Source organism: Alligator mississippiensis, chromosome 5, assembly GCF_030867095.1.
Source record: "Alligator mississippiensis isolate rAllMis1 chromosome 5, rAllMis1, whole genome shotgun sequence".
NCBI classification, from domain to species: Eukaryota; Metazoa; Chordata; order Crocodylia; family Alligatoridae; genus Alligator; species Alligator mississippiensis.
The window spans coordinates 203,351,121-203,377,322 of NC_081828.1; the positions used below are offsets into that span (position 1 = coordinate 203,351,121).

General features: G+C 44.5%; 1 protein-coding gene across 2 annotated transcripts in view; it reads right to left on the bottom strand.

The window, feature by feature from the left end:
• Positions 1 to 26,202, bottom strand: part of RNF32 (ring finger protein 32) — a 41,924-nt gene that overhangs the window by 1,167 nt on the left and 14,555 nt on the right. Inside the window, exons 4-8 of one of the 2 annotated variants that reach the window (XM_006264388.3) lie at positions 25,085 to 25,227; positions 21,771 to 21,803; positions 21,271 to 21,395; positions 20,653 to 20,761; positions 181 to 348 (exon numbers count right to left, since the gene is read on the bottom strand). In XM_006264388.3, coding sequence (XP_006264450.1) covers positions 181 to 348; positions 20,653 to 20,761; positions 21,271 to 21,395; positions 21,771 to 21,803; positions 25,085 to 25,227 — 578 coding nt within the window. The remainder of the gene's footprint in view (positions 1 to 180; positions 349 to 20,652; positions 20,762 to 21,270; positions 21,396 to 21,770; positions 21,804 to 25,084; positions 25,228 to 26,202) is intronic. The other variant, XM_019498822.2, reaches the window with a different exon arrangement.

The window sequence follows — 26,202 nt, forward strand, 5'->3', positions numbered from 1 at the left end:
GTGGGCTACCCATGCAGTCCTCAGCAGCTTGCTAAAACTGGGTAAGCGGCCCCCCACCTGAAATTATTGCCCGCCCCTGCCGTAGGTCGATAAAACATGGAAGGTATACAACAGCACATTTTGGATGGAGGATGTGTTGGAAAAGTTTTCCCTCATTAATAGTTCTAAGATGAAACCAACCTGCATCTGTATCTTTTCCCAGTCAGCTTCACACATTAATGGAGCAAATTTTTCCTCCAACTGCCGAAGTACGTTTCGACTTGTAGCTACAGAAGAATCAATTTCAGAAAAAAACTCATCGATGTTTGTGTCGTAAGAACTCAGTAACCGACTGCTGATCTCTTGGAACTAAACAAAGGGAAAAACGTGTCCGGGTAGACCGGGGTTGTGTTTAGCAGCTACTGGAGCAGAATTCTCACAATTAGTCACAAATTACTCACAAGTAAGGAATGTATTCTTAAACTTAAATATGGTTGCAGTGTCCAAATATGTATGTACAAACATCTGTCTTCTCCATAACCAATGCCCAAAGCCGTGACATACACACCAACTCAGATCCTGTTATCCTTCTTTAGTCATCCACCTCCAACTGGCTGGACTGGGGATTGATTGCCAGGTTTCTTATCCATTTAAACTGGGCTTTTCAAAGAATTCTTTTTCTACCCCTTGGACTCTACAGGAGCTCTATTTTTGAGAGCAGTCCTGTAGGTCAGACCGATCACCTGTTTTGTAATTGGGAAGAATTAGCAAGAAAAGGTGGGTTCAAAGAAGACTTTAACATTTAATGGAAAGAAAGGCAAGTCTTTTTAGCTCACTGCAATATGCAGCTGGTGTCCCCTGCAGCCAAAGAATAAGGTGGCCAGCTCCCAGAGACTCAGCATTTTACTAGGATTTTAAAATTTTAATCTGTAGAGAAAAAATTTGTGGGAGGGTGGGGGAGACACGACCACACACTGAGGTTCCTGCTTGGTTTCCTGAATTCCCACAAGTTGGGGTGAGGATGCATAGGAGAGGAGCTATAGGTTACACTGAAGAGAGTCCTTATCTACTCAGTGGTTATGTAGTAGGAGATTGGCAACCTACACTAGACCCAGTTGAATGCCTGCTGTGGGAACAGGGGATGGGCATATTGTACCGCACCCCAGCGCTGACCGTTCTAGCCTACCATTTAAACATATTAGCATGTCTCGTGTCTGTATATTCTGATCAGACGTATACGCACTGTACCACACTGGAGAAGATTTTGGTGCTTATCAAAATGGAGCCAAAGGAAGTCACAAACTCAAGCATCACTCTGTTCTCACTCCATCTCTCACAGCAGACTGGGTCTTCTCAGCTAAAATCCTAAATGCAATATCTACTCCCTCATACTCATATTGCTGTAGCCCAAAGTGCCGCAGCGCTTTCTATGTCATCTTAAGTGGATTTGAGGCACTGTACCGACAGGGGCAAGGCTCAACAGACTATGGAGTGGTGAATTGAGAAAAGTCTGAGGAACTGCTTGACGCAAGTTGTGCCAAAACCCGAGGGTGTCAGGATATTCTGCCAGGTGATCTTTGGGTTTGTGTAAATCTACTGCTCCCCGGCTCTGCTGAATGGGTATGCCCGGGGTATTTATTTACCCAAAAATCACCATTTACCACAGGCATTCTTGTAACAAAAAAAGAAATAGTGTAAAAAAGAAAGAGTGATCAAATGCTTGACAACAGAGTATGATAAAACAACACTGACAAAATCCATACCCTAACTTTAGACCACCACCTAGCTCTCACAGACACCCGGGAAAAATCTCCCAGTCATGGCTATCTCCTTCAGCCAGGGACCTCCCTTTCCCCCTCCTCACAGAGTCACCCCTTCACGGTCACTGCCACCAGCATGTTCCACACGGCCTCCCACCACCTCCTTCCAGGGGAACCTGTGCATCGGGATGTCTCCCTAGGAACTGGCTCAAAGTTGCCAGCGTGGAAGCTGTCTATATTCATGTATTTGGTCACAAAGCTTTTTAACTATTTTCACTGTCAGCTAACAAACATGTCATTTTTCCACCCCCTCAGTCTAATTCAGTACTACTTTCCCATACATATGGCAAGTTTGGGTACTTTGTCTTCAGGAAAAGATGTGCTCCCCTGTCAATACTGAAATGGCATTTGTTTACCATAGAAAGAGGGACCTTCAAAGGGGCCTAAAGGAGCGGAGAGCGTCTGACTTAATAGAATGATTCATTTGACAATCCCAGATACTTCAAGGTGTGATAAGGTGCCAGAAATTTCATTAAGTCAGTGAAAAATATCAGATATATGCATTAGGCACAAGGTTGTTTTTTTTTAATGTGAAAATGTTTTCTAATAAAGCCCCTAATGTTTTAAAATGCTTAATTTAGAAACAACAGCTCTGGCAATGTTCAGTTAAGGGAAAAGTTGGAAACATTACCAGAAGAGCAGGAAAAAGGTGCCAGTTTCCTCTGAAGCCCCTCAGCCGTTATCCAGGTCACTCTCTTTGGGCACTCACCCCTTCGCTCACCTGCCACGCCTTGACTTATTTATCTTTTAGATAAAGGGAGGCTGGCCCAAGGCTTCCCAAGCTTGATTTCATGCTTCTGAGCTCAGGGGTCTCTACTCTGCACCTTAAGGGCTAATTACGTGGCTCTGACTGCCCCTTACACCACACCCATGCCTTGCAGTTGTTATCAGTCATTGACCAACAACCCCCTTGGACCATGGTCTCTGTCCCTGTGACTGGACCTCCCTGCCTGGGCACTTTGCCTACCTCACCTACTCCTGGGTATAATTTCCAGGCTTGCCTTCTCCATCTGGGCACTTTGCCTCTCATGGTTACTCCATGGCACAGCACCTCTGCCTGTAGCTCCGACCCAGAGCACTTTGCCTACGTGGGCTACTCCAGGGCACTACATCCTGCTCTATCAGGCTCCTACCTACACTCCCTCCTGAGCTTCGGGCCCTTGGCACCAATCTCTGGGCTCCTTTGCCCTGTCTACACCCCTCTCTGGGCTACAGGCCCCTGGCCCTGATCTCTGACCCTACTCCTGCACCTCTGAGCCTCTCTGCACTATTCCTGTGCTCTGGCTCTGCTCCCAGGCCTGCTGGGTCATCCTTTAGCCCTAAGTCCCATCCACAAACCTCCAGTGCTGTTACCCCAACTCAGCTGTTACCCAGGAACCTTGCTGCAGCCTTACTGCCCAGGAGCTCCTCTTTTCGCAGCTCTCAGGGCTGGACTGCCAGACCAGCTCAGACCCTGAGTTTATATGCTGATAACCCAACCCCTTGCTGGTGAAATGACTCCCTTGATTGGCACCTGAGCCCTCACTGCAGCCTCATCTCCTCTTAAAGTGACAGGAGTGCATTTAGCACACTGTCACAAATCCATAAAATGTATTTTGGCTGTTTGATTAAGTACAGCTTAGATTCCCCCATATTATTAGAGTACCCTCAACCCTCACATGGATAAGTATCAAACTCTAATACACCTGAGACAAATATTTCCAAAGGAATTCTAGAGAGGGGCCATTGGAAGTTAGGGCTGCCTCTGGGGTGGTCTAGACATTCAAGTAAAGTTGTGATTGGATCTGATGTCCAATCCACACAATCACACCTCCTATGCCACACATGAATGGCCTCCTATTCCACATATGAATGGCAGGAGGCGTGACTGTTGGATCCAGCATCAGATCCAATCATGCCTTATTGCCCATGCAGGTGGAGCCCAGGATTGCTACCCCAGGTTCCCCCTGCACTGGCAAGAAGCATACTCCTGCAGCTGACAGTCCCACCAGCTGACAGGATTCTCAGCTGCAGTAGTGTGTGGGACAGCCATGAGAGACATCAGCTGACAGGGCTCCCAGCTATGGGGGCCTACCTTGCTACATGTGCAAATTAAAGCTAGATGGAAACCAGCTAAAAACTTATTACATATTTCCAGCTCTAACTTAATGGCTGGATGGACCTTTTTATGGTGTGATAATTAATGTGCACGTGCAGCTGGTCTAAATGAAGTGTGCAATTAACCAGATAGTTGTGTAATTGTGTAATATGTGGAATGTGTAGAAGGAGCCTAACCTTAACTTATTAGCAGTCAGGACCCGTAATAGGAGGAGCACAAAGGCATTTAAAAATGACTTTGCTCTGTCCTCTGTTCCAGCAATGAACACAAGCTACATAACAAAGAATCAGGCTTGCTGTGGTATGTACTCTGAGATGCAGTTTTTACCTACAACACTTATCTCCAGATAATTGTATATATACAACTGAGGTTCCCAAACTTTTTAGACTCAAGGTACCTGCTATTAGATTCAAGGTACCCATTGGAAAATGCCAGGTCTTTGTTTTTGACTTATTTATGACTACAGAAAAATAACTCAGCAGTTCTTCATGACAACAGGTCAGAATGTTTATAACTCTATGAATTCCTATTTGAAATCTCTGGGCTTTTCTTATGAATCATGTTTGCACACCTAACAGTGCTAACATTGTGTGGCAACCTCAGAAGATTTACAAGGCACCCTGGTTGAGAATAATGAGTATAGAGCATGTGAGAAAACTAGGCCGAGGGGCATGGGGAGAGCAACCAGCTAAGATGACTGGCTGCTATTGTGACCAGGAGACAGTTTATTCCCCCAATCCCAGTGTGGGTACAGCTGACCCTAAGCAGTCCCTCCTACATGTCCCATGAAACTCTTAAGTCAGAAGTGGTATAGGGCCTTGTCCATAGTGTCCTAGTTCCTCTTTTGGCAGTGCTGTTTGTTCCCTTTTCTGTGTGCATCTTCCTTGGATGTGCATTTGTGCTCTTTCTGCTTCATTCAGCTACTAGATGCTGGCTCCCATCATCAGGCCTTCCTGAGTAGAAGCTATAGAAGAAGCTGAAAAAATCAGAGAAGAACTTCCTTTGCTTGTGCCAATGTCCTAGTAATGGAAATTTCTCTGAACCCACCTGTGAATTTCCTGTAGAATAGTCCTGTCACTCATCAATCAGGAACTGAAATCAGAGACTGGGAAATAGAGATGTAACTAATGTTAGAAGTGTGGGACTTTGTTTGGTGACTTATCAATACTGAAAAGATTATATAGGAGGGAATAAATGTTCTTTATAGAATATGGAATTTGAAGGGTTAATGTACTAGGTCTTATGTTGGAAGGTAACTTTTGCTAAATCCTGATGCCTCTAAATTATTTTGTTAGTCAGAAAAAATATAAACCAGTGATGCCCAACCCCTCCAGTACCACAGGCTGGATGAGCAGCATAGGTCTAGTCCATGGGAGGGATCTGGCATGCAGTGTCAGTCCATAGGCCAGAACAGGCATATGGGGTCAGTCTGTGAGCTGCAGCAGTTACACTGACATTGTCCCCCAATGCCAAATTTCCATGGGGAGCCCTACAGGCTGGGTGACACAGCTGTATGCGGCATAGGTTGAGCACTAGGGCTGTGCGAAATGGCACCACTCCTTTTCTACTTGTGTTTCGACGTTTCAATGGAACAGCATTTCGTTTTGAATTTTGTTTCGATTCGAAACCACTGTTCTGTTTTGTTTCATTGGAACAGTTTCGCCCATAGGCTATAATGGGGAAGCTTGAAATAGCCTATAACGTTGTCATTTCTGGCCTGATTTGGATGAAACTTGCAGGAATGGTAGCCCCTTCTGAGGGCATGAAGCCTGCCATGTTTCAAGGAGATAGGTGCAGGGGTTTCAGGGAAACTGCACCTCAAGCTGCTGACAAGCAGAACTCGTGACATTGGTGACACTGTGTGTGTGTTAAGGTGCGCCCTCACTCAACTGACACCAAGGCAGAAACCAGGGCAGTGCAAACAATGCTGCCTTTTATGCAGTTTTTCCATCCCTCCCCCAGAGCACTGGGATTGGAAGGGAGCTCAGGAAAGGATGACAGTCATTGGCCAGCTACACAGTCAATAATGAGAGTGCTTCTTCCCCCTCCCTCTCCTTACTTTACTTTCTGTTTCCCTGCAGGCAAGCCCAGCTTGAGCTTCGAAACTGGAAACGTTTTGAAAATTTTGAAACATTTTGACTTGCCTCATTTCATTTTGTGGCTGTTTCAAAGCTTTCTGTTTCATTTCAATTTTGCTGTTTCGAGCTCGAAACAAGTCGAAGCAGCATCAAAATGAAACTGCTGGCGAAATTTCACACAGCCCTATTGAGCACCACTGTTAATTAATAGATAAAAGCAATAATTGGTGGATTTGTTTCTCATTACGTACCAGAATGAATGCTCTGGCCCTTTTCTGGTCACAAATGGCATCAAGCAGGGCTGTGTGCTTGCACCTACCCACTTCAGCATGGTATTCTCTGCCATGCTGTCGGATGCCTTCCAAGACGATGATGTTGGTATGGGGATCGGGTACTGTTTTGACGGAGACATCTTCAATCTGCACAGGCTCCGAGCAAGCTCCAAAGTCCAGACAGCCACACTTCACTACCTCCTCTTCGCTGACAACTGTGCATTATGTGTAGGCCGACATGGAACGGTCCATGGACATATTCTCATCAGCCTGCGACAACTTCACTATCAACACGAACAGACTGAAGTGATGTTTCAACCTGGCACAACACCCCAGGAACCAGATGTCTCAGTTAAAGGCCAACAACTGCTGATGGTCAACAAGGTTGCCTATCTAGGCAGCACATGCTCCTGTGCGGCCCCCATCGATGACAAAGTCACTGTGAGGCTAGCAAAAGCCAGCTTGGCCTTCAGCAGACTCTGTAAGTCGGTCTAGGACTGCAGAGGCATTGGAATGTCAACACAACAAAAGGTTTACCAAGCCATCATTCTCCCAACCCTTCTTTATGCCTGCGAAACCTGGACTGTCTACCAGTGTGATGCCAAGAAACTAAACCACTTCCACCTGTGCTGCCTGTGAAAGATACTAAAGATCAAGTGGCAGGACAAGATTCCAGACACTGAGGTGCTCAGATCTGTTCTCCCCAGCAACTACACCCTACTGAAACTGGTGCAGCTAAGATGGGCCAGCTACCTTTCAAGAATGCCCAACACTCACCTGCTGAATAAAATCTTCTATGGCGAACTGTCAAATGGAGTACATTTTTGCAGTGCACCAAAGAAGTGGTACAAAGACACTCTAAAGGTGTCCCTAAAGAGTTTTGGCATCAACCCAGAGTCATGGGAACAAATCACTCATGATCATCCATCCTGGAGGTCATCGGTCCAGAGCGGAACACTGGCCTTCGAGCAGTAGTGCACCGCAGAGGCAGTGAGGAAGCACATAGCCAGGAAAACAAGAACCTCTTATGTTCAGTCCTTGTTGCTCTCCTGCCCCTGCTGCAGCAGAATGTTCAGGGCAAAATTTGGGCTTATAAGTCACCTATGTACCCATGTGACCTAGCCTCCACCCCCCTCCTCTCTCTTTCCTCTCTCTTCTTTCTCCTTTTTCCTCTCCTCTTTCTCCCTTTCTTTTTTCTCCCTCTTCCTGGCTGAGTATCACTGGTATATGTTGTTCGTCCGGGTTCCTGGGGTGTTGTGCCAGGTGCAGGTTGAAGCATCACTTTTTCTTTCCCGCCTCCTTTCTCTCTTCTCCCTTCCCCCTCCCATGTGGTCATCTTTGCTTGCACAGGATGAACACCATATATCAGTGATACTCAGCCAGGGTGTTGCAGCATCCTGGTGTGCCTTGAGATCCTTTCCAAGGTGCCATGGAGTGCCAAACAATATTAGTTAGCACTATTAGGTGTGCAGACATGATTCACAAGATAAACTCAGAGATTTCACATAGGAATCCATAGATTTTAAAGTACTCTGATCTGTTGTGGCTCTTTACAATGGAAGAATTGCTGTAATATTTTTCTGCAGTCAAAAATTGTGTGAAAACCAGGAGCTGATATTTTCTAAAGAGTGCCTTGAGTATAATAGGGTTGATAACCACTGCAGTATATTTAATAAATACCATCCTTGTCTAAAAGGATATTTAATTAATTGATCTGTCCCCCATTATAAGCTTATTGGAAAAATGTTACAGCTTGAATGGACTGACAAACTACAAAGTTCTAAATGCTTTATCAATATGCAAAACCCACCCCAGTTATTTGCAAAGCAACACACCAATTCTAGAACTGAATAAAATGATGCAAACAAAAGCACCTTGGTGAACTTTGCCCATAGGGAAGTCTTTTGAGTGATCCATCTTAATGTCAGCAAATTGCTTACTAATGTGTTGACTTACGGCAACCCTCAAAAGTAAAATGAAAAGGCTGGAATTTACAGCATATCAATGAATCAGTTGATAAGCTTTTACTGGTTTAATATCCTTCTAGTCTTGCTGCTTGGAGCCACTTCAAGTTAGCAACAGAATGTTTGCCATCTCCATGTGATAAAGGAAGTCAAACGACTAAACAAACTCTAGGACCATTATGCTGTTTGGTGAGATTTAAATTAAAATTGTTGGGAGAAATCCCGTGGAAGGGGAGGAGGAAGCTAAAGTCAACCACACCATTTTACAAATGACTTACCTAGCTTCCTAAACAATGGCCAGGACTTTTAGTAAAGTTGGGGATAATGTAATGCATTTGAAAAGATTTAATTGCACCAATAAAGGACCATGCCTCAATTAAATGACATAGACAAGCAGAGTTTATAGGTAGGATCAAAGAAATTCACTACAAAACACATTACATTCTAGGCAACCCTTTGCCTTCTGCACAAAGTAGTGCTAAAAATTAGCATAGCTTGGTTTCAGTGACCTTTCCTATCCCCTTTGATCTAAATGAGTAAGAACTTTACTGGATAAGAGTAATAAGGCCTACTGTATCATCATCAGACAAGTAAAATACACTCTTCCTACCAGTGACATTTCAGGCTTAGGTTTAAGAGTACAAAACTTGGCCTTTGACCTTTGTGGTCCTTCTAAAGGAAGTAGGTGTATTTAAAACAGCAGCAACAAAAATGCTTGCTAACCCACAATTTACTTCAGTTGTTGTGCTGTTCAGCTACATTAACATTCAGGGAGTGACATTTTAAAAGCGTGACATATGCTTGGAGAGGAGAAATTCATTTTGGAGAAGCTTTTTTAGCATCTAGAAATGGATTACTATTTGTGAAAAATTACCCTAGTGTTTTATTAACTGACACTTAATAAAAGTATGAAAGCCATAAAGCCACAATTCTTACTTGAAAGCCATAAAAAAGAATGAAGAGAAATGAGCATATATCCCTTGTTATTGATACTCAACACTTTACACATTCATACATGGTTGATCCAAATCAGTGTGTGAGCTACACTTATGCTTGTCTAAAAGGGGACAAAGGAGCGAGGTACTTAAGTGTCACCTGTTGAGAATAATTTCCTAAAACTACACCTTCTTTGGAAAGTTCTCAAATGGAGATGGCTGCATTAAGCTTTTCATCAGCAAGCGTCACACTGTTAAATAATGGCAGTGACATCCACAGTATGAGATGCCAGTGTTCAAGCTACTGAATTTTTCCTATTATGCTTTTAAAAATAGTTTTGAAATAAAAAATTCACTGAAAATGTTGCTGTTTAAATATAAAACCATACTTGATAACATAAACATGCTTCTTGGGAGTTCTCACAACCTCCTTAGTAACTTCAGAGTGTGTTAAGAAGCTAGTACTAGGTAGATCTGGGATAATATATCCCTCACATTAGTATCATCTTGGTCTTTAATAAACTGACTTAGGCCAGCAAGGCCTAAGGTTTGAGATCCTTGCCAGAATGTATGTCTGTTAACTCCGGATATATCTGCTATCCATAGAAATTCCCAATCTCATTTCGAATACCTAACTTCTTGGCTTCAACTACTACATTCCATTATAAATGTATACTCCATTATAATTTTTTTTATGGAACAACCAGTGTCTGCAAAGAGTTTAATCAATTCTACATTTGACAGGCAGGTGACTTAGATTGCCTATTTAAAAACTTTCCACACTATGTTAACAGAGGCCTAACCATATTCCATATTTTTACTATTTGGGGCATAAAAAATGTGTAACGCCTTCTTAGGAAAAAGTCACCTATCATGGGTAGTTGGATATGGATTAACTGTTACAGATTGTTAAGGATTTAGCTGCAAAGCATTCATTCTGGAAAACCTAGGTACTTATAAACACTCCCCTCCATGATAGGATCTGATAAGCACAGTCGCTATCCATCAAACCTTCTGTTTTCCCCCAGTTTAACTGAAATGAGTCTCTGATAATGTCTTTTAAAAGGAAAGCAGGTACTTTAGTTGCATCTACCTTCTGCTTTTGAAGCACAGCTTTGGATTTCATTATGGTTACAAAGGACGGCAATAAATAGCAAATTGGTTTATTTTAACTGATGTAATTTTGCATGTGGATGCTCTTATACTGGTCTATACCTGCCACTGATTTATCTTCTACCTGACATAAGAGTGTCTTATTTAATTCAACTGGTTTGTGTGCATGGGCAAGTAAAATAAAGTTGTACAGTGAATCAACTAGACACATGTAAGGGACAGCATAAAACAAAGTTCAAATGTAGGAACTAGACAAATTTTCAAAACTGGGTAGTACTGGCAGTGGCAGGCAACTTGATGATAAAAAACTGGACAAGTAGGAAGGAGCAAAGTTATGAACAGCCTTGAAGCTGTGTGAGAGATTGAGAGTTAATAGTGGCATCTGATGCAACCAGACAGGAAGATATCAATGGCACTTTGAAAAAATTAGGGGAAGTGATCCCAGATCCCAAATGACAAGGAGGTAATTATGATAACACATGGAGAAGTGCATTGTTAACTATGTTAACAGGCAGAATAATTCAAATTGATAAGACAAATTTCTAATAAATGAGATGAGCTACGTGTGATTTATGACAGAATAAGGAATGGGGAACTATTGTGCAAGTTGCTGACCTAATGTCTCAATGACTTGTCATACAAGTCTTGTGACTTCTTCTGTGGCTAGCTATTAAACACAACAGTTGTATCTCTAAAGCAGGGCTGTCCACATGCAACCTGTGAGGGGTTATCATGCGGCCCCCGGGATCCCACAAAGTTGCTGCTGCCACTGTTGTACTGGCTGCAGCAGTGTAAGAACATAAGTGCCATACTGGGTCAGAGCAATGATTCCTCTAGCCCAGTCTCCAGTTTCCAACAATGGCAGAAGTAGATGCATTGAAACAGATACATCTGGAGTGATCTATCCCCTATTCAGTACCTTCCCTGACATCCACCATTATAGGTTTAGAGATGCAAAAGGAAACATCTCTGACTACTGTGTTCAATAGCTATTAATAAGTCTTTTGTCCATGAATTTATCTAGTCCCTTTTCGAACCTGGCTATGCTAGTTGCCTCTACCACTTGTGGCAATGATTTCCAAAAATTAACTATGCCCTGCATAAAAAAGTACTTTCTGTTGTTAGGTTTAAATCTGTCACCTACTAATTTCAGTGTGTGCCCCCTAGTTCTAGTATTCTGGGACTTGGTGAACAACAGTTTCCTGTTCACTTGGTCCACCCCCTTCATGATTTTATAGACCTCTATTGTATTCCCTCCCTTCAACTTCCTCCTTTCCCAATTGAAGAGCCCTAGCCTTTTTAGTCGCTCCTGGCATGGCAACTTTTCCACGCCACTGATCATTTTGGCTACACTTCTCTGTACCTTTTCTAATTCTACTACAACCTTTTTAAGATGTGGGGATTAGAACTGCACATAGTATTCAAGACATGGGTGCTCCATAGATTTGTATAATGGCATGATGATGTTCTTCATTTTGTTTTCAGTTCCCTTCTTAATACTGCCTAATGTTTTATTGGCTGTTTTTGGTCACTGCCGCTCACTAAGCTGATGTTTTACAAAACTATCTACAATGACTCCAGGGTCTTGGGGCTCCTCCTCCCTCCCCAAACTTTTGGTTGTCCCTGAGCAGCACTGCATAGTGCAGCCCACAGTACTCAGGGTGCCAGCAGTTTGGCACACCTGAGTGACATGATGTCACAGGGGAGCCTGCATGTAGGTAAGGCAGGGTGCCACACCGTGCAAAGCAAGTGCCTACCTGTGCATGTGGTGAAGCAGGGTGGGGGAATACTTGCCTGCCTACGTGTTGCAATGGGGAGGGAGGCACCTATTCATGCATGCTGTGCAGTGGGTTGAACTTTCACTTGCTCATGCAGACATGTGATGTGCAGCCTGGGGAGCCCATGGCTTTGCTAATGCTACCCCTGTGGTGTAAGGTCTTTACTGGGTGCAGTCCATGGGGCATGTGGCCCCTGGCCACTTTTAAGTCTACAGCCATGGAGGACTTGACAGGGGATAGATCACTCTAGATACACTCTGTTCATATATTCTCCCTCAAAGTAACCATTTCTGATAGCATCAGACACAAGATACTGGGCTAGATGGACTGCTGGTCTCACCCACTATGGAATTTCCTATGTTTTTACACAGAAAAACTAGCTAACAGTAAGAGAGTGAAGGCCTGTAGTAAAAAAGTAATAAATGGTAAATGAGCAAGTTACCTGGTGTCACAAAAGGTGATTTGGAGAGAACTGAATAACTTCAGCTTCCAGACCTTTAGTAAGGAAATAAGTGAGCAGAGTAGGTCTGTGTGAAGCGGCCAGTATTCAATTTGGATTCGGATTTGGCCAATTCAGGGGACAGTGATTCGATTTGGTGATTCAGATCACTGACCCAAATTGATTTGGCTGAATCAGATTTGAAAGATTCAGATTTGGTGTGATTTGGTGATTTGGACATAGACTATAATGGGAAATCACTAAAATGCCTATAACTTTGTTACTTTTTTGCAGAATTGGGTGAAAACAACAGGGATGGTAGCCTCTTCTGAGGGCCTGAAGCCTGCCAAGTTTCAAGGAGATAGATGCAGGGGTTTCTGTGAAACTGCACCTCAAATTGTTGAAAGCAAAACTCATGTCCTGTATGTGTGTTAGCTGGGTTTCTGGTTGTAGCTGTGTCTGTCTAAGGAATAGGCAGGCAAAGTTCTTTGAGTAGATATGGTATCTTTTATTAGGCCAACTGAATAGTTGGAGAACTATATCTTGGCAAGCTTTTGGGTTTAAAAACCGTTCGACAAGCTGAGGAAGCATCTGCAGTTGGTGTGTGCTCTTCCTGGATGGAATGAATAGTAAAGAAGCTAGAGGCTGGGCTGATATGCAAGAAAGCCAGCCAGTGAAAATGTAAATTGAGGTGTCAGGGGGTGAGAGACAGGCTGGGGGAGGTGGGGTAGGGGGTTGTAGCAGCACAGGTAAACGTGCAGAGGTACCTGAGGAATCAGACGTTAGGCAGGTTATAGTGTATCATAAATCCAATGACTATATTGAGTCCATGAGTTTTTATATCCCGTAGATTTATGAAGTGAAGTTTGTAGGCTTGTCAATAAAAGGTGTTTTGTAAATTCAAACAAGCACTGAACCTTGCTAATCTCATCACCGGAAGCAAACTTCCTACAGCCCAAAACACACCAGATGGATCCAGACCGTGCCATGACAAGAAATGCAAAACCTGACGACATATCTACAGTACCCCCACAATTTCTACACCCCAGAACAGAACCATCACCATTCCTGGATCTTACAGCTGCACCTCCAGAAACATTATATATCTCATCCAGTGCACCAAATGCCCTTATAGACAATACGTAGGAGAGACCAAAGAACAACTGCACACCAGAATGAATGCACACTGGTCATCTATTAAAGACAAGAACACCCAATTACCAGTGGGGGCACATTTCTCACAAGAAAACTACTCTCTCCAATCTCTCAGTCCTGATCTTCAAAGAGAATTTACAAACCACCTTTTGTAGACAAGCCTACAAACTTCACTTCATAAATCTGCTGGATAGAAAAAAATCATGAATTCAGTATAGACATTAGATTTATGACACACTATAATCAGCCTGGCATCTGACTTCCCAGGTACCTCTCCACTTTTACCTGGCTGCGACATCCCCCTTCCTCCCCACATCCTCTCAGTCAGTCTCTTACCCCCTGATGCCTCAATTTACATTTTCACTGACTGGCTTTCCTGCATATCAGCCTAGCTTCTGGGTTCTTTATTATTCATTCCATTCAGGAAGAGCACACACACCAACTGCAGATGTTTCCTCAGCCTGATGAAGGGTTTTTAAACCTGAAAGCTTGCCAAGATATATTTCTCCAACTATTCAGTTGGTCTAATAAAAGATATCAGATTGACCCAAAGAACCTTGTCTGCCTTGTGTGAGTTAAGGTAGAGCAGAATGAATGCAGGATGGTAGCCTGTAACGGGGGCTTTCCAAGTGCCAGTTAGATCTCGGCCTGCCCACCTGTTTCTGGGCCAACTGACCACGCTTCTTTCTCCTGCCATGCCTTGATGGAAAACTGATTCAGATATTACCCAGGTGGCAGGTTACCCTTTAGGCCCCTGATGCCTAGGGGTGACATCCATTCCGCAGCTCTGTACCTTTCCTACACTGAGGCCCATGCCTTGCAGATGGCATCCCAGGCAGCTAAGCTCACATGAAGCCTCACAACTCCACACTGCAACCAGTAAGCCTCAGGCCTCTCAAAGATCTTACAGGTATGGGCTTTCCCTAGCTAGGACTGTGCGTGCATGTGGTGGCTGGGGGTTTTCAGGTGCCCCAAACCCACCTTTCACTGGGGAGGCTTGTGGTCCTGGCATTTCCTGGGGCTGCAGTGCCACCAGTAGTATCACCAGGCCTCCCTACCTTGGCAGGGTGCAGTTTTAGATCATGCCCAGGACCTGGGGCCTCCTTCCCCATAGCCCCAGTCCATGCCTCCAAGTTCATCCTGACATGGGAGCTCAGCAGGGAGATGTTCTTCCTCTACTGGCTGATAAAAAACTAAACGGCTACCTCCAGCTCTGAGAGCAGGGCATAAGGTGGTTGTGAAAGCAACTAAAGAAAGGAAATAGGTGCAGAGTGAGGAAGGTAGCACTCACTTCATCTGCAGGTGGAGCTTGGGGAACCCAAGCAGCAGGAGGCTCACCTTGAGGAACACCTACTTGCTCCATCAAACCAAGATCCAAGGTGGTGTGGTGGGGTGTCACTACATCACCAGCAATGCTGAACTCCCTCTTCCATGTCCCCTCGCCTCTGCCCTTCTACCTCCATGACCCTGTTCACCAGCACGTGTCCTGTGATCGAGGGGTTTGCTGCTGCAGATGCTCCCCTTCACCGTCGGGTCACACATGCCCACCAGCGTGTGGACTGTACTGGACTGCAATGGATCCAGCCATTTTTTGATGTTCTCTTTCAGTCACTTCACCAGTGCCTGCACCTCTGGTGAAAGCAGCTTGCCTAAGCCAGGAATGTTGATCCCCTGGAGTGTCTCCATTTGGTTCACAAGCTCCTTCACTATGGGGATCACCTGGCTAAGGAGGGCATCACCAGTGCTGAGACTCTTGGTGGCCTCAAGGAAGGGCTTGAGGACCACCAAGATCTGGGAGATGGTATCCCACTGTTTTGTTAAGGGGGCCACTTATCCCAATCTCCCCGAGGAAGGCCATCTCATGGATGGCCTTCTGTTGCTCCATCAGTCTTTTGAGCATCAGGTATATGGAATTCCAACGAGTCTCCACATCCTGTATGGTTTTGTGCTGCAGGATGCTCAGCTCTGCCCGTTTCTCCTGCAGCATCTTGTCCCCCTGATGCTCTGGTGGAAGTAGCCCACCACCTTCCTGCATTTTGGAATGAGCTGGCTGGTCATGGTAGTGATGGTGCCATCACTGGGAGTCCTGTCCCCCTCCAAGGCGTCCCTGACTATGAGGTGGAACTTGTGCGCCACATAGCGGATGCCAACAAAGTTGACTTCACGCACCGCCTTGACCACATTGGTTCCATTGTCGGTGACCATGAACCTGCGGGTGAGCTTGCTCTGCCCAGTAAGCCACCCCTGCACCATGTGGTCCATGGCCACCATGATCTCTCTTGCCATGTGGGACTTATTCATCACCTCCGCTTCAAGGAGAGCCCGCTGATGGCCCGACTGATTGCACCAGTGCCCTGTGAGGGAGAGCTAGGCATGATCTCCACCTCAGATGCTCCACATGTCCAAGGTGAAGTGCAAAGCTACCTGTGGACCTGCCTTGTGCAGCTCCTCCCTCAAATACTCCTTGCATGCCTCATACAGGGAGGGCACCACCATCCTGCTAAAGGTGATGAATGTGGGCACTTGGTAGAATGGGGCCATAAGCACCATGAGCTGCCTAAACCCTGGACGCTTAACGAAGGAGAAGGTCTGGCCATCCAGAGCAAACGTCACCCCTATGCTCTGGGTGACCTCGCTCTTCCTTGCAACGTGCCCCACTTTGTCTGTGGCTCTCCCCTACTGGTCCAGGGTGGCCTGCCTCTGTTTTGTGGGGATGGAGGCTTTGAAGCGAGAGGGGGACTTCTATTTGGGCATGCTCCTAGTGGTGCCAGGCTGAGAAGGAACAAGGGCAAGGGGATGCTGCCTCCTGAGATGCAGCAGTATTGTCATGGTGGCAAAGTGTTTCACGTCCTTGGCCCAGCTGATCTGCCTTCGGCAGTGCTGGCAGATAGCATACCTGCGATCACCTGGCAAGTCAAAATGATCCCACACTACACTGCCCCCCCACCCCAATTCTGGGTTGAGGGTCGGGATCCTGCCTTATCCCCCTCCTCAGCAGGCAGAGGCATAACAACTGGAGAAGCTGAGCCACCTGGTCCCACAACCTCATTTGAAGCCCCTTCCAGAAGAGACCTGCCTCTAAGGGAACTTTGAGGGGTGTGGAGCACGAATTCAGATTCCCCCTCCTTCCCCAGAATGTCCCTGGCTATGGCACTCAGCTCTCCTGCTTCCAGATTCAGCTTCTCCTCTGGCACTGGAAGGCTCACACTGGGAGCTGAAATTGGGGTGGAGGAGACTGTCATGCCGGTGCTGGTGGCTATTTCTGGTACTAGTGGAGGTGTGGTGCTGGTGGAGGGACAGATACTGCTCCCACCTCCTTGCTCCCACTGGCAGCAGAAGATTCATCACTGCCAGGAAAGAGGGTATGTTTGTGGTGGGGTGGGAGGCGGGAATTTGCAGCTTTTCCCATACCCCTCTAGTCCTTCTCCCTCCCCTGCCAGAAGACCTGGCACCTGCCTTTCCAGCATGTTTCATAATGTGTGCTGTGCTGGAAAATGTGTGTGTGTCTGTGTAATATATCTTCTATCTGTTTATTATATCTTCTATCTGTTTTTGATAAATATTCTATCTGTAATGTCTTCCATCTGTAATATATTGGAAAGGTGTATCCAGTCCTTTCCAAGAAGAGAGACTAGCAAGAGACTGACTGGGAAGCCAGCCACTGCAGCCAGTACATTTCACAGGCTGTTTCTTCTAGACAGAGACAGCCCACAAAAGGCAGAGAAAGGCTTCACACAGAGCCTTATATGCTGTTTCTATATCCCTCTCCTAGAGCACTGTGATTGGAAGGGAACTCGGGGAAAGATCACAGTCACTGGCCAGCTACAGATGTCAATATCAGAACAGTCTTTCCCCCACTCCACACCCCTCCCTTCCCAGTTTCTGTTTCCCTGCAAGCAAGACAGTCTTCTGAATCACGGAATCGCTGAATCTTTTCTGAATTGATTTGGATACTTTAAATCAAGTTGGAGCATTTAATGGGTCTCCCGATTCAATTCAGATTCAATGATTTGGCTGCCGAATTGGGCCAAATCTTCTTCAAATCAAATTGGCAACCAAAGCTTCACATACCCCTAGAAGAGAGTCTGAACTGATACAAAAAAAGTAGTATTGAAATTGGGAGACTATAAAGTACTCATCAGAACCATTATTTTAAGAAGGACAAAGCTAACAAGATAACGTTTACCCATTTCTGTATGTAAAAGCCTGAAATATAACTGAAAGCAGCTGACAGTTGTAGCTGTAGCAGAAGACAGTTTTTATGTGGACAGTAGTTTATATTAGGAAACTGTCACTGAGAAAACAACCTAGGATGCAACTGAGGAAGTTCAGTTGCTGGCAGGACACTGGGCAAGTTGGGTACTTGTTAATCAGACTGTCTCATATTCTGGAGAGGATTAAGATTTCTTGGTGGTATAGGAAATAGTTTAGTGTCTGCTGAGGAGATGTCAGGCTGAGCTGCCTGATGCTTATAGTGAGAGAAGAGGGAAAACTAGAAAGCGGTAGGGCTGTGTGAAGCTTCAGGTGGTGATTCGATTTGGAGGAGATTTGGCTCAATTCGGTGGCCGAATCTTTGAATCCGAATTGAATCGGGGACCAATTTAAAGGTCCGAATCGATTCAAAGTTCTCTGAATCTTTGCCAAAGATTCGGAGAGCTTTGATGATTCAAGCAGTCCCCGCTTACCACTCCGAGCTGGTAAGTACTAGGGGCAGGGGAGGGGAGGGGAGAGGGGACCATGGGGGGGGACCCCCGCCCACTCCCCCAGCCCCGCCACGGCTGCCCCTGCCTGCCCCAGCTCCGTATTTTAAAAAAAAGCCCCCGTACTCACTGGGTGCTGCCATGTTGCATGGGGGGCTCTGCATGAGCCCCCTCGACCCCCCTCCCTGCTGGGGCTCTGGCCCTTTAAGAAAAAAAAAAGCTGAGAAAAGCCCCAGGACTCACCGCTCCTGGAGCAGCCTCGGGGCTTCGGGGGCTCCTGCAGAGCCCCCATGTGGTGTAGGGCAGCAGGAACTGCCCCCCGCTGGCAGCAGTGGTAAGTCCCAGGGTTTCTTCAGGTTTTTTTTTCCTTAGAGGGCCGTAGCTGGCCCATGCGGGGCACCCATGAAGGGGCTGGGGAAGTGGGGGGGAGGGGGTTCAGGGGCTTGTGCAGAGGCCCCCATGCAGCACGGGGCAGTGGTGGGGCAGGGGGGGATCAACCCCGCCTGTCAGCATCTGCTGAGCCAGGGCTTTTTTTCCCCCAAGTGCTGGGAGCTGGGGTGGGCGGGGCAGACATTACTGGGCTGGGAGAGGGGCTGGGGATGGGCCTGGCCTGGCTGATTTGGAGATTCGGCTGAATCGAATCAGGACAGTGATTTGAATCACCAAATCGAATCACTGTCCCCCGAATCATCCGAATCTGATGTGAACACTAGCCACTTTGCCTAGGCCTAGAAAGTGCTGTAGATGACTTTTGTTTCAGTCTCCTACAACATTTTCGCCAGCAAGCTAAGGAAGTACAGGTTGGATAAATGGACTCTAAGGTGGACAGAAAACTGGTTGGATTGTTGGGCTCAAAGGGTAGCCACTGATGGCTCGATGTCTAGTTGGCAGCTGGTATCATGTGGAATGCTCCAGGCATCGGTCCTAGGGCCAGTTTTGTTTAATATTTTCATCAACAATCTGGAAGACAGGATAGAGAGCAAGTTTGTGGATGACACCAGGCTGTGGGGAGTAGTAGATATGCTGGAGGGTAGGGCTTGGATTCAGAGACCTCTACAAATTGGAGGATAGGACCAAAAGAAATTTCATGAAATTCAACAAGGACAAGTGCTGCACTTCTTAGGATGGAACAATCCTATGCATGAGAACAGACTGGGGACTGACTGGCTAAGCAGCAGCAGCTCTGGAGAAAAGGACCTGGGAGTTATAGTGGACAATAAGCTGAATATGAGCCAATAGCGTGTCTTTGTTCCAAAGAATGCTAACAGCATACTGCGCTGAATTAGTTGGTTTGCTGCCATCATGTTGAGCAAAATGATTATTCCCTTCTATCTGACACTAGTGAGGCCACATTTGGATTACTGTGTCCAGTTTTGGGCCCCCAACTACAGAAAAGATATGGATAAATTGGAGAGAGTCCAGCAGAGGGCAACAAAAATGGCTAGTGGGCTTGGGAATATGACTTATGAGGAGAAGCTGAACTGGGCTTATTTAGTCTGCAGAAGAGAACATGGAGATTTAATAACAGCCTTCAACTACCTAAAGGGTAGTTCCAAAGAGGATGGAGCTAGACAGGGGTGGGCAAAGTCTGGCCCATGGGCCAGATTGGACCCATGGCAGATTCCATTTCTCAGCAGCCCCTGCCCGCATCGCTGCAGTCAGTTTCCGTGGAGACCCCAGGAGTGCTGATGCTGTGACAGCGTGGGTCCAGGATTTCTGTGGAGACCAGCCGCAGTAAGGGAAGTTTCAGTTAGATATTAGGAAAAACTTTCTCATTACAAGGGTAGTAAAGCACTGGAACAGGGTATTCAGAGAGGTTGTAGACTCTTCATCCATCCTTAGAGGTTTTGAAGACCAGAGTAAACAAAGCCTTGGCTGGGATGATCTAGTTGGGGACGGTCCTGCTTTGGGCAGGGGGTTGAACTAGATGACCTCATGAGGTCCCTTCCAACCTGAATTTTCTCTGATCCTATGGGAAGAGCATGAGTGATTTTCATCTGTCTACTCCAAAGACCTAGATTAATTCCAGTGTTCTTGTTTTCCATATCTAGCCATGCTTCCCTTGCTGTGCTTTCAGAGCCCTAAGGCTCTAACTGTTTTGTTTTTTTCCTTTCATTTATGAGCTAGATACAGAGTTGGTATAAGCATGTCCCAGGATCTCACTATCAAGGCTTGTGATTCTTAGCCAGGTTGTCAGGGTTTTATCATGACATGCAGCCTAGACAACGCTATAGTTTTCTGTTATTCACAGGCTTAGAAATGAAGGAGGATTGTGCATCAGGAAGACCAGAAGAAAAACTGGAGCGAGAAATACAACATACCTTTTCTTCAAAGAATTTTTTTCTTAATTTCCTATCTTTAGGAGGCACTGTTTTTCTCAAGTTTTCATACCATTTTCTAACAATGTAGCCTCTCCAGCAAGCTTGGATTCTGTGGAAAACAAGATATTGATGTTCAAAAAATGCAAGTACACTCTTTAAATACATATTTTACTATTTATCTGAAATATAACTATTTGAATTATCTAATTATTTGCTTCAATCTCTTTAATATTTATAGTTAGGGTGACCATATGTCCTGGTTTGCCCAGATTAGTCCTGGCCGGTCAGAGAAAATTAAAATGAGAATCTCAGGTGCAGGGAGCAAGCTGGTGGGGAGGCAGAACAGCATGTTGCATCAGGCTGCTCCACCTCCCCACAGGACTGTGCCCTGACCCTGCCCACCAGCTTCTGCCACTGCTGCTGCCTACAGCAGTTGACTTGGGTGGGGGGGGTTGGAGGACCAGTGTCCTGGTTGTCCTTGATTGCCTTACGGTCACCCGATTTGTAGTCAACATGTAGTGTCTAATGGGAAGTGCTGAATTTTCATACATGACTTGAAGCTTCACGGGAAAATAAATGGTGGTCATTGACAATGCATCTGTTGGAAGTAATGCTTACCTTGTAGCGCATCTGACTTTAAACAAGCGTGCCCCATCATATATAACCCTGGTCTGATACTGCTTCTTTCTACACAGAGGGCAAGTCTTTTTCCCTGCAAATTTTTCAAAAGCTTTCAGGCATGCCTAGAAAAATAATATTTTGTTTTAATATTTAAATAGATATTAATACTTTAATGTAATTTTGCTTTTTCCATTGAAATAAACCATATTTCTAACCACTGCTTTCTCTTGAAAATTCTAAAATATATTTTATAAGAGTATATACTTTTCTGAATAAAATGCTTAATATAAATATTTTGGTAAATGCTATAGATATAAATAAAATGTAATGAATTAAGCAATCTTTCATTGTATAATAACCATTCATACAAAACATTTTTCTTGTTTGGATAGAATATCAAAATGGGATAAAAGGGCATCATCATGACTTCTTAAATTTAGTTTTAATATACTAGATTATTTATGCATGCTTTAATAGTTCAAACAGGATTTACTCACTCTGTGAAACACATGGGAACAAGAAAGCAGCACCTATTGTTCAGAGACAAAAAATGAAAAAAATCTTGAAGTCTGAACTAGTTTAAAAGCAGAACACCATAATATATTTAAAAGAGAGATAGAGAAATTCTGACTGTACAGAAGATTAACAGGCTCCTGTTCTTAATATTGCAAAATCTGTTATTTAAGATGGAGTTTAAATAAATGTAATTTTCTTTCTAAAAACAAATTAAATGAAGAACATTACATATCTTTTGCGTGCACTGGGGCTAAGTACAGACATTCAAAAAGCCTGAGCCTGAATTGATTCAAACTTTGCAGGTTCGTCTAAACTGTGTGGACTGAACCAAGAAGCAACTGAATAGATATTTACTTTTAATTCCAGAAATGCAGCCACATACCTGCAGGCTAGTGGCTCAGGCTAGCAGCTCGGGGATGCTTCCTTCCCTTTGGCAGTGGCCAGAGGACTGTAGGGAAGCTGGAAGAAAAGCCCTCCAGAATTTTCCCTCCTTCCTGCTCGAGCTGAATGGGGGAGGGGGGGTGGGGTGTCGTGGCCAGGATCCGACAGGCCATTGAGTATGACTGGGGAGGAGTTTAAACCCCCACCCTGCCCTGCACGGTCTCCAGCTGGGGTGTGCCTGGAGGGGGAGGAGGGAAGCAGCCCCCGCCAGGCTTTTGCCCGCTCGCCACTTGAGTGGCAAGGGCAGGGGGGGCATCGCTAGGCCCTGGCCCCTGGCTGGAACACTGAGGCAAAGGTGGCAGAAGGGAGGGGGGTTTAAACCTACTGGTATGGGACCATAGCAGAGGTCTTCCTGGCAGGGGTGCAGCAGCCCCTGCCAGGCTTTTTCCCCCACTCCCTGCTTGAGCGGTGGGGGTAGGGGCATGGCCAGATGCCTGCCCAAAGTCGATAGCCTGAGGCAAAGTGGGGGAGAGAGGGAAGGTTTAAATCTCACAGGACCCCAGTCAGGGTCTGCCTGGCAGGGGCGCAGCAGCCCCTGCCAGGCTCCCTGCCACCCCTCTCCCTATTCAATGGATGGGGGCAGGAGGAATGGCCAGATGCCAGCCCCGGGCTGGCAGCCTGAGGCAAAGGGGGGTGAGGGAGGGCGGGAAGCCTAGCAGGGGCTGCTGCGCCCCTGCCAAGCGGACCCTGGCTGCAGCCCCAAGCAGGGTTTCCCACCCCACCCCCACCCCCTTCTCAGCCAGCTGGAGCTGTGATAGTACTCCAGCTAGGGAGCAGAGGGACAGGGCCAACCCTGCTCCTCTGGAGCAGACATCACAGCCCAGCCCAGGGCTGCAAAGCATCCTGGGACGCTGGGGGACTGTGAGTTAACTTAAACCAGAAACGGGTCTGGGACAGAAGTTCCTTAAACCGGTTTGACCTAAATCAGTTAAGTCTGATACTACATCCAACCAGGTTTATCTTAAACCAGTTTCAGCCATTTTGAAAGTAGTTTATGTGCACTGAACTTCTGTTCTGTTACAGGTTTAAATCAGTTTCTGATCATTTAAATCAGTTTGTGTGTAACTTCTGTCCCTAGACCCAGTGTGTTTACATGTGCACTTTAATGTGCAGTAGCCTATTCTACTGCACATTAAAGCGGCGCATAAAAAAAATGATAATTTGCTAATGCACAGTAGAATAGTCTAATGCACATTAAGCATCATCTAAAATGTGTGCCCTTGTGCTACTGCACATTACAGCAGCCTAGTACACTTTAATTTAGTATCTCACATTGGAGGTACTAAATTTAGTGTGCATTAGGAAAAGTGCATTAAAGCATGTGTAGATGTGCTTACTGATGTGAAGGATAAACTAAAGTTCACAGTAACAATGCTCATCATTAGTTTTGAGCTTATGGGTTTAGGAAAACCTGTAGTATGAAAGAAAAAAAGCAATAAAGTACCAAATAAATGTGATGATGGGACAAAGAGAAAAACAAAAAAAAAGCTGTTAAAATAAAAGTTGCTAATTTTTTTCTTTTTCCCACCCCTCAAATCAGTTAAATTTCAAGAATAATATACATCACACACAGCATTCACAAATATATACTTTGTGAAAACTTCACCTTTATCTGACCCAAATTCCCACCAAATGGTAGTGATCTCCGTTCTGACAAAACATGGCCTTATACAAAAAAGAAAGAAAGAAAAAAAAAAGAAACAGTTGTTTCTTAGAAGGAAAAACTAGAGAACGAATGAAATGAGAACAAGCAGTATGTACTATTGAGGTGGCAAACACAAAAGGATTAATGGCTAACAGCCAGCTGAAGGAAAAGCTTTCAGATACAGTGGCTTTTTTTCCCCCCTGGAGGGAGGAAAGCCAAGGAAACATGTAGGACAAAAAGAATTCCAGAGGCATTTCCTTTTTTGTGCCAAATCTGAAGAAACCTCCTTAATGAGTGCTGTCTTTTCCTCTCTTGTCAAGGCTTAGACCCTTTGGGTAGCCAGACTGTTTAAGTTGGCATAGTTTTCTTATGCCAGGACTATCCCACCTGTCTTTGCAATTCTATACTGTTTCTAAAACTTTTAGATACCTCAAGCTGCACCCTGAGGTCAACAGTAAAAATATGAATGGGGAAAAGATGCAAAAAATATTGTAAAATCTGTAAGATGCAGTATGAAAGAGAGTTGCAAGCAACTTGGATAATAGTTCTCTTCCTAATTACCCTGACCATCTCTATGAACAGCATTCCTCTTGAGTCAGTTACTTGTTCCTTTTGTTTCTAAAACACTTTCAAAGTGATACATAGAGAACATGAATAAAACACAGAGTGCAATTATGCTTTCACTGCACCGATTTGATGTGTAAAACCATCAAGGTATGATACAAACATAACCTCAGATGACCCGAGTAAATGACCTACTCCTACCTACTGGGTCTGTATCTACGCCCAGTATAAGATGAAAATTTTTTTTTTAAATATGCAAAATCATGAACTCTTGAACATTATTAATTCTAAAGAAGCAAGCTTAAAGTCAAAGCCATGTGGAGATCAGGCTAGCCAAAAGTTGCATGGAAAGTCTCTAAGTTCTGTAGGAGTAGATATAGAGGTTGGTTACTTTTTCCCCTTGAATTGTATCTTCAGCAGCAAATAATGTCTTATTAAGCATTCTCCAAACTGCTCCAGACTGGCCAAGCATTTGGATACTTGAATGGTATCTCAGGTTGGGAACTCCCACTTTTTCTTTCTTCATAGAATCATGGAAACATTTTCTTCCAATTAATATTTTTTAGTATAGAAATAACATTGGAAAATTCTGTTTTAAAGGATGTTGACTGTAGAATACAAATATATAAATGTTTATACAAGTACCTGTGGCTGAAGTGCAAATTCTTCCCTGCATATTGGACAAGGTTGCACAGAATCCCCCTGGTTTATGGATCTTTGCTTTACTTTCTCCCACTCTTCTGTTGTTAGCGGCATGGAAGGAGGCTCAACTAAACCCAATTTCTGAGCTGCAGACATGAAAAGTAATTAATGAATAAAACAGACATATGTATATGATGAAATTTTTCTTCCCATGAACCTCACTGCTATGTACCTATTTAAAAAAAACCCCTGTATATAAATTCATAACCAAGCATATTCTGTAATCTATCCTACAAATCTGATCATGCCACAGCTTAAAAATCCTTGGTACCCATTAAAACCAGTGGCAGCTCTGCCCTGCCTAAAGTGTTCAGCCTTTCTCAGAACTAGGTCCTGTTCAATGTACACAGCTCAAGTAAAATGCTTTTTAATGTTAATGTTTACATGTAGGTAATACAGGTTTATCTGATATGTATTAATAATTACTAAGATATTTTGGGATTATTAAAATAAATAGTATATCCTATATAATGTACAGTAAAGTAATATGCTATCAAAATCCTTAAGACAAATATTCATTTGAGTTTACTTTCTATGCAAATATTTTGCAGTTGAGGAAGAATATCACAGTTAAGGAAAGACTTAGATAGTAACAAGGAGGCTCACCTTGAAATTTAAACAAGCTTACATGGATAGCTAAGGTTTCTATCCCTAGCATAAAGGAAAACCTGGAGCCCATATAAAACTGATGTTACCTCTACTTTGGCCCTTAGCCAGTATCAGAACTGGCTAGCAGAAAGATGCAGCTGAAGAGTCAGCCCATTTTCTTAACGCTACAGAAAAGCAATGAAGACATTTTTCTTTTTAATATCAATTAACAATCTTCTATGTTGTTCTGAAATCAAATTAATGCATATTTAAAGAAATTCCAGAAAAAACAGAAGAAAATAAAATTTTAGGTAACCTATTAATTGCCTGTTTTTCTTATCTACTCAATAATCTTTTAGTGAATGTTCTAACCTAGACTTGGCCAAAAAGTAGTTCCTGCTCTGTAGGAAAATTTGAAAACTGGAAATCCTAATAAAAATTTTGTTTCACAAACACTGAGACACAGTGTCTCT